We start from the raw sequence: 15,272 nt of genomic DNA on the forward strand, positions 1-15,272 counted from the left end.
CATGCCATTCCCCTACCCAGAACCCACCCATGGCCACTCCACCCAGGTGGAGCAGGTGGAAGGGCTGGGGGCTCAGCTGCCGGAAGCCAGAGACCAGAGGGCAGGCTGAGGGAAACAGCACTTGTTTCCCCCCACCCTCCAGTACTGGAGACTGAACCCAGTGGTACTCTACCACCGATCTGCACCCCCAAATCACCAGCATCACTAGAAAAAGAAACCCACAGCAGCAAGGGGTAAAAGAAGGCCAAGTTCTTCAGCATGACTCCTGGCAATTTCAACCAGTGTGGGAAACGTGGCTCCCAGAAAACTGTTCACGTTGGCAGGGGTCAGACACTGGAGGAAGCTCTGGCCTGCCAGCCCGGTTCTTAGCCTCTACCAACAGCTGAAGGGCAGGGCAGTGGCTGATCACAGGAGGCCCCTGTCCCTGGTCCCTTGCATCCAGCACCCTCCTGTGGGTGGTGAGCACTCTGAACTCTAACCAGTCCTCCCAGGGATGCAACCTGCAATTCTTGAGGACCACCCAGCAGCCAGCACAGTACCCATGGCACCCAAGGGCATCGTCCTCACAAGAGTTGACACCCTCAGGGCTGATTCCTGCAGGCATAACAGTCCCAGGAGCAGTGGGGTCCTCAGAGGACGGCAGAAGACACAAGAGCAAGTCCAGCTGCTTTGGGGGAAGCCCAGATGAATGCAAAGAGGCAGTGTCCACCTGCAGGCTTATTTCCTAGGGGACAGATGTGGTTGAGTCTTAGGTAGCTGTAGTGTACACCACAATAGTGTACACCACAACATGGCCTGGTAGAGGGGCCAGTCAAGGCAGGAATCCAGCCAAAGCCCTTTCCCACATACTCACCGGCTGCTGCAGAGGAAGAGCAGGTTCTGCACAGCAGGGACAGTGGAGTTGGCATTCTGTCCGGTGACCAGGTGGCGATCCAGCACAACATGCACAGCATCTGGCTCGCTGGCTAAGAGGACCAAGGGTACAGGCCTTAGGTGCTGCATACCCCAGACTCACCCTTGCCACTGAGGGGTTGTGAGCACCAGACAGAGTCCAGTGGTCATCTGCAGGTCAGCCTGCCTGGGGCTGAGCCACCAGCCACAGGAGTCTACAGGCACATAACCTGGGGGCTGGCCTGGCTGGCTGCTCCCCAGGATGCAGCAAGTTACCCCCACCCATCTCCTGTGAACGTGGGGTGCCCACCCAGCTCACCACTGAAGCCAGCACCCGAGTCCTTCACGAAGTCCTCTACCACCAGTGGCAAGCGGGCGAAGCCAGGAGCCCTTACGAGCTCATACACAGAGGGCTGCAGGGGCAGGGGGCTGAGTTAGACCCACAGCCCCCAACCACTCTTTTCTTATCTGGTAACCACCCCTGTTCAAAAGGTTGACCCTAAGGGTCAGGCAGGTCAAACCACAGTGCATCAGAGGAGACCCTCACCCATCGCACAGTGGTGAGGAAGCAAGATGAGGTGGGGGCTGCTGCTGAGGCAGATGGCAAGAGACCAGGGCAAGGCCAGCCACCCTGCCCCATGGGGTGGCCCTGGGAGACAAACCCACTACAGCTAGAAGGCCTGACTTTCCCGACAGAATGATGAGCTGGCAGCCTTGGGGTGAGCCCCTTCCTGGACTCCCATAATGCCCACACATGAGGGTCTGACCCCAAAAGGCCCCAGTCCACCTCCACCCTTATTTCCATGCGCTCAGTTCAGAAAAGACACAGGGACAGCAGTCATAGCGCCCACAGGAATCTGACTGAGGATGCTGGCTGTCCCTGAGGCACTCACCCCTGTAAGGCTGTAGCCGTGGAACACCCAGGACCTGTCCTCACTGGTGGCACAGCAGAGGGCAGCAACACCATGGCCGATGGCACAGATGGGCTCTGTAAACAGTAAGGCCGCCCAAGGCCCTGGATGCTGGCCTGGGCTTCCCCCCCCAGGAGCTCCCCTATGCCCTGGCTACCTGGCCACCGCCCAGAGCATACTTCAGGACTAGGTTTGGCCTCGGGCTCGGGGGCTGAGGTACATGCACAGGCAAGGTCCCCAGGGAGTTCCAGGCCCATTAACTGACTGCAGATGGCCCTGCCTGCAGAGGAAGCCCTGTGAGGTGGGGAAGATGCTCCCAGGTGGTGCCCCTGCCCTGTAATGGGATCACCCAGACCCTCCCCAAGGGCTCCTGGCACTGGTCCAGGAACTGGGTGGAACCCTGAGCTGTCTGCATGCTGGTCCCTAAGGGATGTCCTGCTCCAGCCACTGACATGCCCTTCATAATGCCCCCATCCCCACCAACCCCCTTGGGAGCCCACAGGGAAGGGACCAAAGAGCATAGTGTTTGGGGGATCACTCCCTCAGTGTGAAGAGCAGAGCACACATCCACTGGCCTGTCACAACTGCCTGGCTTTCCACACCTGCCAACTGGCTGGAGAAATGACCACACCCCACCCAGCATCTGCCCACCCATCCTCCAGTTTCTTGTCACCTACTGCTCTCAGAGTGGAAGTGCTGCAGGATTCGGGCCAGAGACCCACTGCTAGCCAGGTCAGCCAGGGCCCCAGGACAGCTGGGGATCAGGAGGGCATGGTACCGGGCACCTGTGGGGAGACACTGGCCAGGAGGCCATGTATCAGTCACAAGGGTGTGGCCAGGGAAGACTCTCCACAAGGACCCTCGGCTCCTCTCTGCCACACAGGCCAGAGGGCATCACTTGTAGCTCCCCTACACAGACTACAGGCGGGGGCCCCATGCAGACTCCCAAGTGCCAAGCTGGACTTTTTCTTCTCCCAGAGGAGCTCGGGAATCCTGGAGCCCTGATGTGGACTGGAAACTCCCCTGGACAGTCACAGCACTTCAGGGTAAGCCACAGGGTGGATTCAGGGGCAAACCACCTGAACCCCCTAACCCTTAAGCACACCACCCAGGGGCAGGGGGAACATGTCAGCCCAGCAAGGAGTGGTCTCGGCCCACCGTCAATGGACTCGAGCTTGGCAGGGCTGGCGTAGGCCTTGAGGCGGAAGTCCTGCACCCAGCGTGCATTGCTCTCGGTCACATCCACGAAGTCTATAGCCTTCCCCTGTAGGAACAGAGCCCAAAGGCTGAAGGTCAGCATGGGGGCGGGGGATCATCCCACTGATGACTCACAGGGAGTCTAGAACACTGACCCACTGTAGACCCTCAGGGTACAGAGGCACCTGATAATGTAGTCAGCTTCACTGGCTGCCCTGGGCAGGGGTCACCCATGGATGACCCTGTCCCACCAGCAGCCATACAGATGGGTCAGGCACAAGAAAAACAACTGAGAAAAGACCACAGAACCAGACTCAGTGTGGCAGCCAGGGCAGTCCCACACCTGAGCTGATGCACCTGGAGGTCTCTACTGTAGCCCACCACATCCTACTCCCTCTTGGGCCCAACCACTAGCGGGTAGGGAATTCCTCCTAGAGGAGACATCCGTGCATGTCCCTTCACAAAGACCGACCCTCCTCTCTCAAAGTCCCCGCACCAGGACCAAACCTCTCTCACTTGAAGATGTGTAAAAACAGACCACAAGGAAAAATTCTCCCTCACCTCTGTGGCATCAGAGCCCAGGAAATGGGCACCAGGACTTGGAGGAAGCACCAGATTTTGTTGCAGACCCCTCACCCCAAGCCAGCACCCTCTGGGTCATACTAACTGCAGAGGGCTCACTACTCCTAAGAAGCAATGGCACTTTGTGGCCTCACCCCAAGAGAGGCAGGGACCTCATGTATCCACTGGAGACGGATGGCTGAACTTACCCCAGGAGTCGCCACCTGCAGGTTGAAGGCAGCACTGGCCAGCGTGAAGCAGTGGAGGAAGGACTGAGCTGACACTCCTGCAGGAGAACAGTTCTGCTAGGTACCCCCACCCCAGGAGGCTGCCCAGGTATTCCTCTCCTGGTCCTGGAACCGCCCTTAGGAGTACCCCTTCTCTCCCACTCCAAGGCACACCTCTTACAGCCCTTGGACAGGACAGCAGCCCTTCAAGTCCAGGAAGCTGAAGCTCAGACGATGCAATCAGAGGTGTACGGCCAGGTCTGTGCTCTGCCAGCCCTGACCAGAGACCTGCCAGCTGACCAGCAGCTCAGCATTGCCCTGGGGCCTGCTCTCCCTGAAGCTGGCCACCTCAACCTGGACCCTCAGGCCCCAACTAAATTGGGGGCAGGAAATAGCCCACCTCAACTGCCCACACCCTCCTCTTCTCTCACACAGCCACTACAGGCCTTTCCAAGGGAAAACCCAAGTATGGGTTCCCTTTTACTCAACTCTTTCTCTGCAGAACCACCAGGGTGCAAGGCACCCTGGCTAGGAAAGAGAGACAGTGAGCAAAGCTTGCTCCCATGGAGGTGTGGCTGTAGCAAGAGGCAAAGGGACAGCGTTGGGTATCCTGGCCTGAGGAAGGACACTCCAGGCCCAGGGTCCCTTCCTCCACTGAGCTCTGGGCTTCTGCCACTTCCACCAAGCTGTTCCCAGCCCACTTCTGCCTGCCAAAGGACCTTTCCAAAAGAAACAAGGCTGGGCTAAAGAAATAGCTCAGTGGTCAAGGCTTGCCTAGGATGCAGGAGGCCCTGGATTACATTGGCGGGGGGGGGGGGGGGGGGGGGGGAGCAAGGCCTGCGAGGTAGAGAAGCCTCTAGGCCCAGAACAATATTCCAGGGAATGCAGACCCACATCACCTTCTACGGTGCTAATGCCTTCTTCTCTTCCCTTTTCCTCCCTCCCTCTTTTCCTTTGGTGCTAGGGGTGTTTTTACCACGGACCTACACTCCCAGCCTTCTTTATTTTTTACATGAGACATGGCCTGCTGGCTAAGTTGCCCAGGCAGACAGCGAACTTGCAATCCTCCTGCCTCAGGCTCCTGAGTCGCTGGGATTAAAGACCTTATCCCAGCCCAGCTACAGTGCTGTGACTTGTACATTCGTTCAATCCCGGGACCCAATCCCTGAACCTCATTTTCTTCCTTATGCACTCTTGTTAGTTAACACACATTGACTGCAAAATGTCCACGTAGCAAAGACAGCCAACCTCCTCAAACCACTCCCAGCTTCTGCCCACGCAGTTCTTCCTACTCTCACTCCGTACCCGTCCCTTCCACGGCCCACCGAGCCCGCTGGACTTTTCAGAGCCGTCCAGGCCCACGTCCTCAACTTCTTTCCTGGACCACAGCAGGAGCCTCTGGAGATTCTCAACCCACACCTTCTGGGCTCCTCCAGCCTCCTTGGGGGGGGGGGCGCCTCACTTGGGCTCCGGAGCTCAGCAGGCCCCATCCCCCCACCTCCGTGACGGTCCCCTAGCCCCCGTAACGTGACCTTGGGCTGGTCACTTACTAGAGGACCCAAGAAGGAATCGCGCGCTCGGCCCTCCCCCGCCGGGGACCCAGTGCGCGGGCAGCGGAACCCCGGTCTGGGCGAATCCCTGCGGTTCTGCCCAGCCGACCAGCCTCTGTGCGGAGCACGTCCTGCGCGAGCGCGAGGCCGAGCCCGGACCAGGGGCACGCGAGGGCCGGCGCCACCTTCCCCGCCGCAGCCCGCTGCAGACACCCCAGGCCCGCGTGAGGTCCGGAGGGTCCCGGTCCCGAGTGACGCGCCCGTGCAACGCACCTTCCGCGGCGCCGCTGGCCACCAGGAGGCAGGCGGGCCGGCTGGGTAGCCGCTCGGACGCCATGGCCACGGGACGACGCCCGCCAGCGCGCGTGCTTCCGAGGGCGCGTGCTTGCGAGGGCGCGTGCTTGCGAGGGCGCGTGCTTGCGAGGGCGCGTGCGAGCGCGGGGCGGGGCGGAGCGCGGGGCGGGGCGGAGCGCGGGGCGGGGCGGAGCGGGGCGGGGCGCGCCGCCGGAGCACGCAGGCCACGCGCCGCATGGCGCATGCGCACCTGTCTCGGCGCGCGGGCTCGCGGCCGCAGGCGCTGGCCTCCCCAGCTGAACCCGCTTGAGGATCCCCGGACCCTGCGGCGTTTGAGTCCGCGGACCCGGGTAGACGCAGCCGGCCCCGGTCCTTTCGCTCTGCCGCCAGCGCCGGCGGGGCCGAGCGTGCGGCAGCGTGGACCGGGGGCCAAGACCCTGCGGCAGACTGGCGGCCGCCGCGTCCGGAGGTGAGGGCCGCGGAGCCGGGTGTGGCGGCGGGGACATCACCCCAGGGGCAGGCCTGTCACCTCAGAGCCGTTGTGACTTCGCGGTTGCTCGGATTTTGCGTGCGCGCGGGGAGGTAGTGCCCTTTTCCGAGAAGGGAACGTCTCCAGGGTGCTGGAGGCGTGGGGGAGTCGCAGGGGGTAGGGGCAAGCTCAAGGCGGTTTCCCCTGCGCTGCACTTGCACGGGGGTCCACGCGGGTTGGTCAACCGGTAGGTGGTGTTCAAGTCCTGGGCTGAGAGGGAGGGAGGCTGGGCCAAACTGGTTGGTTGGTAAGAGGGTGGCTCCGCCAGTACCACTGTTTCTCCAAGCTCTGCTCCAACTAGGGAAACTTGTGATTGGAAACAGCCAGAGTGGCTGAGTCCCGGGCAGGGAGCCACCCTGGCACGCATCACCTCCCCAACCACTGGCCTCTACCTCCTGCCCAGCCCAGTCCAAAGGAGGAATTCCTGACCACCCACCAAAGCGCCAGGAGCCCCTGTTCTCGTCCACTACAGGGCCTCCAGCTCTGCAGCCAAGAGGAAGCTGGGGCTTTTGGCATAGGCAGAGCTGAGGGTAGGGCTGGGAAGAGGGACAGACCTGAGCCTACCACCTAGTGTCCTATGCTGGAGATTCACAGGTCTGAGGTCAGACCATAGGCTGGACTTAGCCACTGGAAAGCTTCTGGATCTGTGGAAGGGGCATGCCCTACAAGTGCTCATTGGTGGCACTTGGGAGCTGCAGGGTCTACCTGCTCACTCACCTGTCCTGTACTGCCCCTCAGGTGTTCCTAACACAACAGAGCTGGCTGAGCTTGCCACTGGTGCAGAACTGAGGACATCATCCCGAGGAGCTGAGGCTCCAGGTGCTCTCCTGAGGGTGGCTGCCATGCCACTGCCTCAAACTCTGGGCCTCCTTAGGCTCTAAAGAAGAGAATGAGGAGGAAGCCAAGGCCCATCCCTGACCCTGCAGCAAGGCTGGCATGTGCACATACATGAAGCGCTGTGCCCACTGGTGGTAGTGAGCACTGAGTGTCTGCTTGGGGCACGGTACCTGCCATATGATCCGCAGAGCTGAGCAGTCGCACCCTGGAGAGAGTGACACAAATCTGAGTCCATGATATCTGTCCACAGTGACCTGTCTCTGTAAGCATCCTGGGCTTCCAGTGGGGCTAGCCTGTACAGTGCTCAGAGTTGGTGCAATGACCACTCTCTAGGCTGGCACAGGTGCAGGTGTGAGGGAGGGTGGTTCCAACCAGGCACTAAGAGGGGCAGCTAGCCACAGGCCACATCCAGCATTCTAAGACCAGCTCCTCCTCATCTGGGGTCAGTGGTAAGGATATGCCAAAATGACCCCCTGTGGCCCTATCACATTCCCTAGGATCAAGCCCTGGAGTGGGGGTGCCCATCAGGCAGTCTGTTGCTGATCAGTATCCCTGATGTGCCCACCCAGTTGTACTAGCACATCTACCCCCAGGGACCTCCTGTTCCAATGGGTTGAGCCGGTACCCCCACATCTCCCTGAGTAGCAGCCCTGAAGGCTGGCCCCTAGGCATGATGAGGCTGTTTTGGGGGAGTAGAGGGCACATAGTTATTCTCAGGGCAGAACACAGGGGGCCTCTGAAAACCAGACAGGTCTGTAGCCAGCAGCCCAGGCCTGGGTGGTATCTCCTGGGAACGGTCCCAGACTGGGGCAAGGAGTCTCAGGGATTATGGGTCCATGGCCCAATGATGAGTAGTGTCTGGGGCTGCATTTGGTAAGTGGCCCCCTCCCCATCCTGCCCTGCTGAGCCTCCTCCAAAGGCATTTGCCCAGTGTCAAATTGGAGGTTTTGATTGTGAGGCTCACGCACTTACACCCTGGATGTGGCTTTCTGGGGCATGGTGCTGCTGCTGTTCAAGGACCTGATCCACCTAGTGGTGAGTGCCAGGGAGGGGAGGTGAAGGGGGAGTCTGGGCTGGGGACTGGAGTTCTGTCTGCTGGAGGAAGTGGCAGTGCCCTCAAGGCTGGGGCTTTGCCTGTGTCCGAGACCCCAGGCCACAGGAACGCAGGGAACTGTGGGTACACCATACACCAAGGAAGAGGCTTTGAAGAGGATCATTGTTCCTTTGCTGTCTCTAGAACTGGTTCCTGCTCGGATCCAAGGATAGGGCCAGGGCCTTTCCAGGAACACTCTGCCTTGCAGGACTTTCCATGCTGCACGATGTCCTGGGTGACTTCACTCTGGCACTACCAGCCCTGTCTGCCCAGTGCTTTGTTTTTTGTTTTGGGTTTTTTTTTTTTTTGTCTGTCTGTCTGTTTTTTTCCTCCTTCAGTGCTGGGAGCGGAACTCAGGGCCTTGTGCGTGCTATGCAAGTATATATTTTCACTTTTTTTTTAAGCTCATTATTTTAGTTCCAGAGATTAAACCTAGTGGGACTTAACCACTGAGCCACATCCCCAGCCCATTTTTTTCTTACTTTGAGACAGGGTCTCACTTAGTTGCTGAGTCTGGCTTTGAACTTAAGATCCTCCTGCCTCAGCCTCTTGATTCTCTGGGATTAGAGGCTTATGCCACCATGCCTGGCTCCTTTTTATTTTTAATTTTGAGACAGGGTCTCTCTGAGTTGACCAAGTTTGCTTCAAACTTGTGATTCTCCTACCTCAGCCTTCTAAGTGGATGGGATTACAGGCCTGCGCTACAGTCCTGAGAAAATCCCCACACACAGTGGTGCCCCCAATTCCTCCTCTTTTTTTTTTTAAAGATTTATTTTTTAATCGTAGTTGGACACGATACCTTTATTTTATTTATTTTTATGGGGTGCTGAGGATTGAACCCAGGGCTTTGCACAAGCTAGGCAAGTGCTCTACCGCTGAGCCACAACCCCAGCCCCCCAATTCCCCTCTTTAATGACCAGGTGACAACCAGGTAGATTGTCTGGGAAGAGGTCTGCCTCGAGGCCAGAGGAAGCCCTTGGGGTGGCCCAGTGCCCACACAGCTCTTTTCCCTTGAGGGATCAGGCTTAGGCTGTGGTGCGGCTGGGCTGGGCTGGGCTGGGCTGGGCTGGAGTGTGAAGATGTAAACACCAGCACCTGTGAGTGGATCAGACCAAGCAGTGAGTGACAGCCCCCAGCACAGGTTATGGTACAAGCTGCCAGCACCTGCAGTGGTACCCACAGTACCACACAGGATAGCTGATTGTACTGTTTGCCCTGCTGGCAGGCCTGGCCAGAAGATGAACAACATGTGGGTGGTAGTGTTTGTGGCCCTTGATGGGGTGATAGACCAGGAGGCAGGCCCCAGTGCTCAGGACATCAGGACAGGGAACATGCCTCATGCTTCAGGGTGCCATGAGGCTGCAGGGTGGTGGAACTTACCTCCTGCCCCTGACCCACGCACCTAGGATGGGGTCCAGGAAGATTGGGGAAGCAATGCCTGCATCGCTGCAAGGTGTGCTCCTATCAAGGAGCCTCAGATAGATCCTTGATCCGGAAGGCACGGCCCTGCTCAGCTCAGCAGCCCTCCCTGCGTGGGCCAAGACACCAGGCAGGACATGTCCAGGCATTCAGAGACAGGTCACTGAGATGCTAGAGAGGAAAATAGTGGGCCCACATACCTGTTATGGACTCATCACACAAGGTGGTGGGGCTCAGATCACATAGAACCTGGTAGGGTGTAGCTTGGGGCCTCTCTGACTGCGCCCAGCCAATGGACACCTCTGTCCCTGAAGTTAATGCTCCCCACCTTGGTTTTCTTGTTTCCTGGGTTTCTTTCTGTGATTGACCATACGTGTGTATGCTTATACACTCAGTGTTTTTCCACACCTGGTATTTGTTTAGACCTTAAGTCATTCTGTAATAAAACTAATTTAAAACCAGCCCTGGGTGTCCCTGAGAATCCTTTTCCTTTGAGGAAGGCCCCCTGTGTCACTCAGGTGTAGGGCCCATGAAGCAAAGCTGTGCACTGGAACGTCTCCAGGCCCCAGAGACCTCACTGCCCAGTTCTAACGTCCCCTGGAGGGGATGCCAGGAACTAGCACAAGTGGGGAATCAGAAAGAAAGGAGGAAACAAGATGTTGACCAAGCTGCTGGGAAGTGTGAGGCCCAGTGGCATCATCATGGGAGGAGGTTGGCCTTGTCACCTCCTGGGGCAGGGCCATCATCTCCTGAGGGGAGAGAGACAAGCCCTGGCTTGCTGCACACAGAACCCATGTGTCCAGTGGTTTGGAACTGGGCTGCGTGTCCTCCACAAGGGTTCCAGGAGAAGGGGCAGTGTTGGGCTTGTGGAACTTGGGTCTCCTAGCTTCTGCTCCAGGAGCATGGAGCACGGAGCATCAGCACCAGCTGGGAAAGCATCTGCCAGCAAGTGTTTCACAGGCTCCCACTTGAAGGAGAAGGTGTTCCAGCCAGCAGAGAAACAGTGGTGCATGGAAAGGAAAACTCTCACTGTGAGAGCCAGGTAATGCAGGACCCGAGGAGAGGCTCCTTGGTCAGCTTTCCATCACTCATAGACTTGAAGTCACCATCTTATAAAGAGAAAAGGTTTATTTGCCCAGGCACCGTGGTGTACACCCTTAATCCTAGCAACTCGGGAGGCTGACACAGGAGGATTGCAAGTTCTGGGCCAGCCTGGGCAATTTAATGAGGCCCCACACAACTTAGCAAGGTGCTATCTCAGAAAATGAAAAAAGGAATAGGGTGTGGCTCAGTGCTTGTAAAGGGCCCCTGGGATCAATCTTTGGTACCCTCCCACCCCCCCAAAAAGAAAGAAATGTGTATTTGGCTTGCAGTTTCAGAGGTTTCAGTTCACGGTCAGCTGCCCTGTTGCTTGTGGGCCTGAGTCAGGACAGCACATGGCTGTGGGCACACAGGGCAGAGCAAAACTGCTGCCCTCAGCAAGAGTAGAGAGCTACTGATCCCACTGCCCCCTCCCCTGACCTGCAGGCCTCGCATGAAACCTGCCTCTGATAGTGCCACAGGGGGCATCAGTCCTTTAATACAACATCTTTGGGGGAGATTCCAGACCCAGGCCCTTCCAGGCTTTATGACCTAAATGCTCTTTGCCAGAGAACAATGAGAAAAAGGAGTGGCAGCCTTCAAGGACTACCCCGCGGCCAGCCTAGGACTGGGCCTATCTGCAGTCACCTCTGCTGCCTCCTGAAGTGTCGGAAAGTACTTGCCTGTCTGAAGGTGCAAGTGCAGGGACGGGGGTGGGGGGTGGTTTCTGGGCATAGTGCAGCCTGGGACTTGTGGGGCAGGTAAGCTGAAAGCTACCGTGTGAGCATCGGGGCTCCTGGGTTGGAGGAAGAGCCAGAGTGCAGGTGGTGGTAGGAGGAGACTACAGGGATGGCTCTGGGCCAGGGTGGCAGGTCCCTGGTACAGGTTCCCCATCCCCACCATACCCTATGGTACAGAGTTGCCTGGGATGTGGCTGCGTGAATAGGTCTGCTGCTCTGGAGAGGGTGGGTACCTGCAGGGCCAGGAGGAAGAGACAGCTGTGTTTCCCCAAACCGGTTCAAAAAAGTCTTGTGGAGCTGCCTCTGTGGTGGGGCCAAGGGGCCCAGGCTGATGAAGCCCAAAGAGCACTTGGGGCCCAGCATCACCTGCAGCTGGACCATGGGCAGCTCCCACCAGTATACACAGGTCAGAGTGGGCTCAGGGCTGTGGACAGAGGTGGCCAGAAGATGGAGAGTAAGCCTCCCGAGGCCTCTTCTGCACTCCTCCAGGGATATGGGGGCTCACTGCAGAAAGGACTGTGGCCAGCAGTCCAAACACTTAGCTGTCCATCTGGAGTCAGGGTATCCGGGATGGGGCAGGGTCTGGGTGGGGCTGTGGGTAGAGCCCACTAGGACCAAGGGTAGAAGGTAGCAGGCAGGGCCTAGCAGGGGGCTGGGGACTTCCTACCTGATCTGGAAAGCCCAGGGCGCCGGTCTACTTCTGCCCCTCCCAGGCGCACACAGGTGAGGATGCCAACCCAGCCCTCAGACAACAGAGTTTATTCCAGACTCAGCCTCCACTCAGGCCCAGCGTTCCTGCAGCTGCTGGCCAGGTGAGGGCAGTGTAACCACAGTGCCCACTGCTACCTTCTGGAAGCCTGCCAACTGTCACTGTGTGGGGAAAGGCTGGTACCAGAAATGGTGAGGAGGGGCAGTGAGGTGGGTGATGTCACCCCAAGTGGCTCTACTCTGTTATTGCATGTATACGCTTCAGACTTGGGACACTGGGTGCAGGTGGGACCGGCAGTCTGCTGGGGGTATTGGGCAGACACAGATGTGGAATGGGGTTCTCAATGTCCCCCCAGCTCTCTGCCAGGCTGTCAGCCACTCCCCAGGATAACTGTCCTACTGAGCAGGAAGTGGACAGGAAGTATGGTGGTCCCAGCCTTGGGCTTCCCTGGGGCACAAGCTGGAGAAAGCAAACTTTGGGGAGCACTTCCCAAGACCAACCCTATCTTCTCCCAGCCAGGGCATGAGGCAGGCAGTGGGCAGAGGTGGCTCTGCAGCTGTGACCACCCACGTCATGTCAGTACCTACATCAGACCCCTCAGCAGTACACGGAGCAGAAGTGGGGAGAGTGAAATAGCCATGTCCTTTGATGTCCCCACAAAGTCCATCCCACTCCACCAACTGGTCTTCCTCACTGCTCCCAGCTGCCTGTCCCAGGCCAAGTCCTCTACCCAATGTTGGAGTTCCACCTTCCCTGCCCTATAAGCCCCAGAGCCCAGGCTGCTTCTGCCCTGGAGCCTGAAAGGAGTGTGCTGGGCTCAGAGGTAGGCCCTGTTCTCTGATGGTGGGCTGTCCATCTCTCCTGCTGTGATTATGTGTAGGGCATCTGTGTATATCGATACATATATGTGATGTGTGTAGATAGGTCTGTGAGGATTCGCATGCAGTGGACTCCCAGGGCTGCACAGAAAGTGGCTCTGTGCCCCCACCTGGACATCAGGCATCATTTTTTCCGGGCCAGGAAGGCCACACCAAGAATCAGGGCCACAGCTGCCACAGCCACACCCCCAGCCACCAGCAAGGGGGTCAAGTTCTCACAGGGCCATGGACCTCGGCCCTCTGGCCCTCCAGCAGCAGACTCCTCCTCTGCTCCATCCCCAGGACCCTTGAGCTCTGGGGCTGCGTCAGGACTGCTGGGGGCCGGGGTTGCTGTGGGGGCCGGCTTCAGGTTGCTGTGGTTGCTGAGAAGGGCAGGGTCTGCCTTGGCTGAGGTCTTCTTGGCAGGAGCCGGAACGGGGGCTGCCGGCTGCTCCTGCTTCTCTGCTTGGGCCTCCTTCTTCATGGGCTTGGTCAAAGGGGCTTTCCCATCCGCAGCCGGAGTGGCCTTGGCCTCAGCAGTGGCCTGAGGCACCTTGGTGTCTGGCTTGGGGCTGCTGGCCGATTTTCCCCTGGACTCCATGGCAGGTGGTGCTGGCAGCTGGGTGGGGGCGAGTGGGACAGGCAGTGTCCAGACCACAGTGTCTCAGGACAGCCTGCCCCTGGGCATTATATGGGCCTGGAGGGAGACACAAGCCAGGCTGTGGCAAGGAACAGATGAGGTCCCCTCCTGGGTAGCCCTCACTACCTTTGACCCCTGGGGACTTCTCAGGACCTTGGACTCCCCAGAAGCCTCAACCTAAGAGCCTCCTGTGGGCTTCAGACCCTCCTCCCAAGGCCTGGTCTCTCTCTACTCCCAGTCACTCCCAGAGAAGCCCCTCCAGCCACTGAGGCAGGGATGTGGACTGAGTCCAGATGGGGCAAGGAGGGGCCAGTGAGATCCTCGTTGGTAAACATGTCTTGCCAGGGACATGTTGTGTCCATCCCATTGGTCACAGGTAGAAAAGCCCTGAGGGGAAGGGAGAATCCAGCCCTGAGGACAGGAAGGGGAGCATTTGGTCCAGGAGGGAAGATGGAGTCCTGGTGGCAGGGACAGCACTGAGTCCTAACACATCACCTCTCAGCAGGCACTGCTGTTTCACAAAGGGGATGCTGGGGCGCCTGGCCAGGGTCCACATGAAGGAAGTCTGGGCTCCCAGGCAGCTGTCAGGTGGGGAATTGGCTCAAGGCCTTTAGACTACAAGGACCTGATGTGATAAAGCCAAGGTCTCTCTCCCAGAGGCAACCACAGGCTGTGCCTCCTGGTGGCCATCTGCCCCTGCCAGCTTCTGGTGCGTTCTCTTTATACTGGGCTTAGCTCAAGGGTAAGAAGTCCTTGTTGAGCCTAAAGCGGTGCTTGCCTCTGGGGGCAGAGAGTCCTCTGGCATGAGCCCTGGGGGCCTGTGCTGTAGGAAAGGACTTGCCCAGTTTGTCAATGTCTGGCTGGGGAGAGAGCTCCCGGCCCCAAGACCCGGAGCCACCTTCCTGCCTCACCCTGAAGGGATGAGAAGTGCCCCGCCGAAAAGGAGAGCCAGTTTGGGAGGCTCAGCACAGGTTCCCCATCCCCACCAGGCCCAGTGACCACACTGAAGGTCACCTGAATGTCAAGCGCAGGATGGCATGTCCCGGTGAGAGGCCGGGCAGCTGCTCCACTTTTAAGAAACCCTTGCCCCTCCGACATCTGGAGTTCTGGAGGGGGCCCAGCTGCTGGAGGGGGCCTAGCTGCTGGGCATCCTTTGTAAAGGGCAGAAAATTGACTTCCCCTCATTATTTTCGGCTCACACTTATGTCCCCTTGACTGCCTCCCCGGAGCTGCTGATCCCGGGAGAGCAAGGGGTTTGCGCGCAATCCCAGTGACCTTCAAGGCCAGGGCACCGTTGCTTGCCCACCAGACCCAGCGCCCCCATTCCACCCACCCAAAGCCAGAGCCTACCGCCTTACGCAGTTGGTCGGGTTCCTGGCTCGGCCCTGAGCGCTCCCTCCGCGGGACGACAGCGGGTGGCGGCTGCGGACGCGTCGGAGAGCCCAGGAGTTTCCCACAATGCACTGCTCTGGGCTCAGGACGCAAGGACCAGCGCCGGGCGGGGCGGGCAGCAGCGACTGCAGCCACGTCATCAGGGCTCCGCCCCGTGCTCGGCACGCCCGCTAGGAACTCTGGAGCCCAGGGTCAGCGAGGAGAGGTGCCCAGGCTAATTTCCTGTACCCCATCCACATCTCGGGGCAGTGGGGAGGCCTCGCCGGCCCCTCTTCCTGGGTTCCCCTAGGCAGGTGGGATGGGCAGACCTAGGTCTGCCTGGGGAGGCGAGGACTGCCCTTCCCG

General features: G+C 58.9%; 2 protein-coding genes and 1 long non-coding RNA gene across 7 annotated transcripts; 1 reads left to right on the forward strand and 2 right to left on the reverse strand.

Moving 5' to 3' along the window:
- Positions 1-234: 234 nt before the first annotated feature.
- Positions 235-5,741, reverse strand: Gatd1 (glutamine amidotransferase class 1 domain containing 1). Of its 2 annotated transcripts, XM_046444782.1 has the most exons (8): positions 5,611-5,741; positions 3,770-3,846; positions 2,961-3,066; positions 2,480-2,587; positions 1,785-1,879; positions 1,211-1,304; positions 854-965; positions 235-724 (listed from the first exon to the last, which is right to left on the reverse strand). In XM_046444782.1, the coding sequence occupies exons 1-8, from the start codon at positions 5,672-5,674 to the stop codon at positions 718-720; spliced, it is 663 nt and encodes a 220-aa protein (XP_046300738.1). In that variant the 5' UTR covers positions 5,675-5,741; the 3' UTR covers positions 235-717. The 2 variants fall into 2 exon arrangements, with proteins under 2 accessions (XP_046300738.1, XP_046300739.1); XM_046444783.2 differs by lacking the exon at positions 235-724 and having other exon boundaries at positions 850-965.
- A 157-nt stretch (positions 5,742-5,898) lies between these two features.
- On the forward strand, positions 5,899-9,970 carry LOC131424184 (uncharacterized). The gene is made up of 2 exons (XR_009226820.1): positions 5,899-6,100; positions 6,899-9,970. It is a non-coding gene; the product is annotated as an uncharacterized LOC131424184 (long non-coding RNA).
- Positions 9,971-10,640: 670 nt separating this feature from the next.
- Cend1 (cell cycle exit and neuronal differentiation 1) lies at positions 10,641-15,028 on the reverse strand. 4 transcript variants are annotated; one of them, XM_058579333.1, is made up of 2 exons: positions 14,886-15,024; positions 10,641-13,514 (listed from the first exon to the last, which is right to left on the reverse strand). In XM_058579333.1, exon 2 carries the CDS (start codon positions 13,494-13,496, stop codon positions 13,041-13,043), a length of 456 nt encoding a protein of 151 aa, XP_058435316.1. In that variant the 5' UTR covers positions 13,497-13,514; positions 14,886-15,024; the 3' UTR covers positions 10,641-13,040. The 4 variants fall into 4 exon arrangements, with proteins under 4 accessions (XP_058435316.1, XP_058435315.1, XP_046300748.1 ...); XM_058579332.1 differs by having other exon boundaries at positions 14,894-14,910; XM_046444792.2 differs by having other exon boundaries at positions 10,642-13,592; positions 14,894-15,021.
- Between the last annotated feature and the right edge of the window lie 244 nt (positions 15,029-15,272).

The sequence above is a fragment of the Marmota monax genome, unplaced genomic scaffold (assembly GCF_021218885.2).
Source record: "Marmota monax isolate L192 unplaced genomic scaffold, Marmota_monax_Labrador192_F-V1.1 WCK01_AAM20220418_F8-fsc00038, whole genome shotgun sequence".
Taxonomy (NCBI): Eukaryota; Metazoa; Chordata; class Mammalia; order Rodentia; family Sciuridae; genus Marmota; species Marmota monax.

What these genes read in the sequence shown, in the direction of transcription:
- Gatd1 (XM_046444782.1), bottom strand. Translation starts at nt 5,674, where the DNA reads ATGGCGTCCGAGCGGCTACCCAGCCGGCCCGCCTGCCTCCTGGTGGCC. An exon ending in GGCCAGCGGCGCCGCGGAAG is followed by an intron (nt 3,847 to 5,610) that starts GTGCGTTGCACG and finishes GTTCTCCTGCAG; the next exon opens with GAGTGTCAGCTCAGTCCTTC. An exon ending in CTCGGGTGCTGGCTTCAGTG is followed by an intron (nt 966 to 1,210) that starts GTGAGCTGGGTG and finishes TGGTCCTCTTAG; the next exon opens with CCAGCGAGCCAGATGCTGTG.
- Cend1 (XM_058579333.1), bottom strand. Translation starts at nt 13,496, where the DNA reads ATGGAGTCCAGGGGAAAATCGGCCAGCAGCCCCAAGCCAGACACCAAG.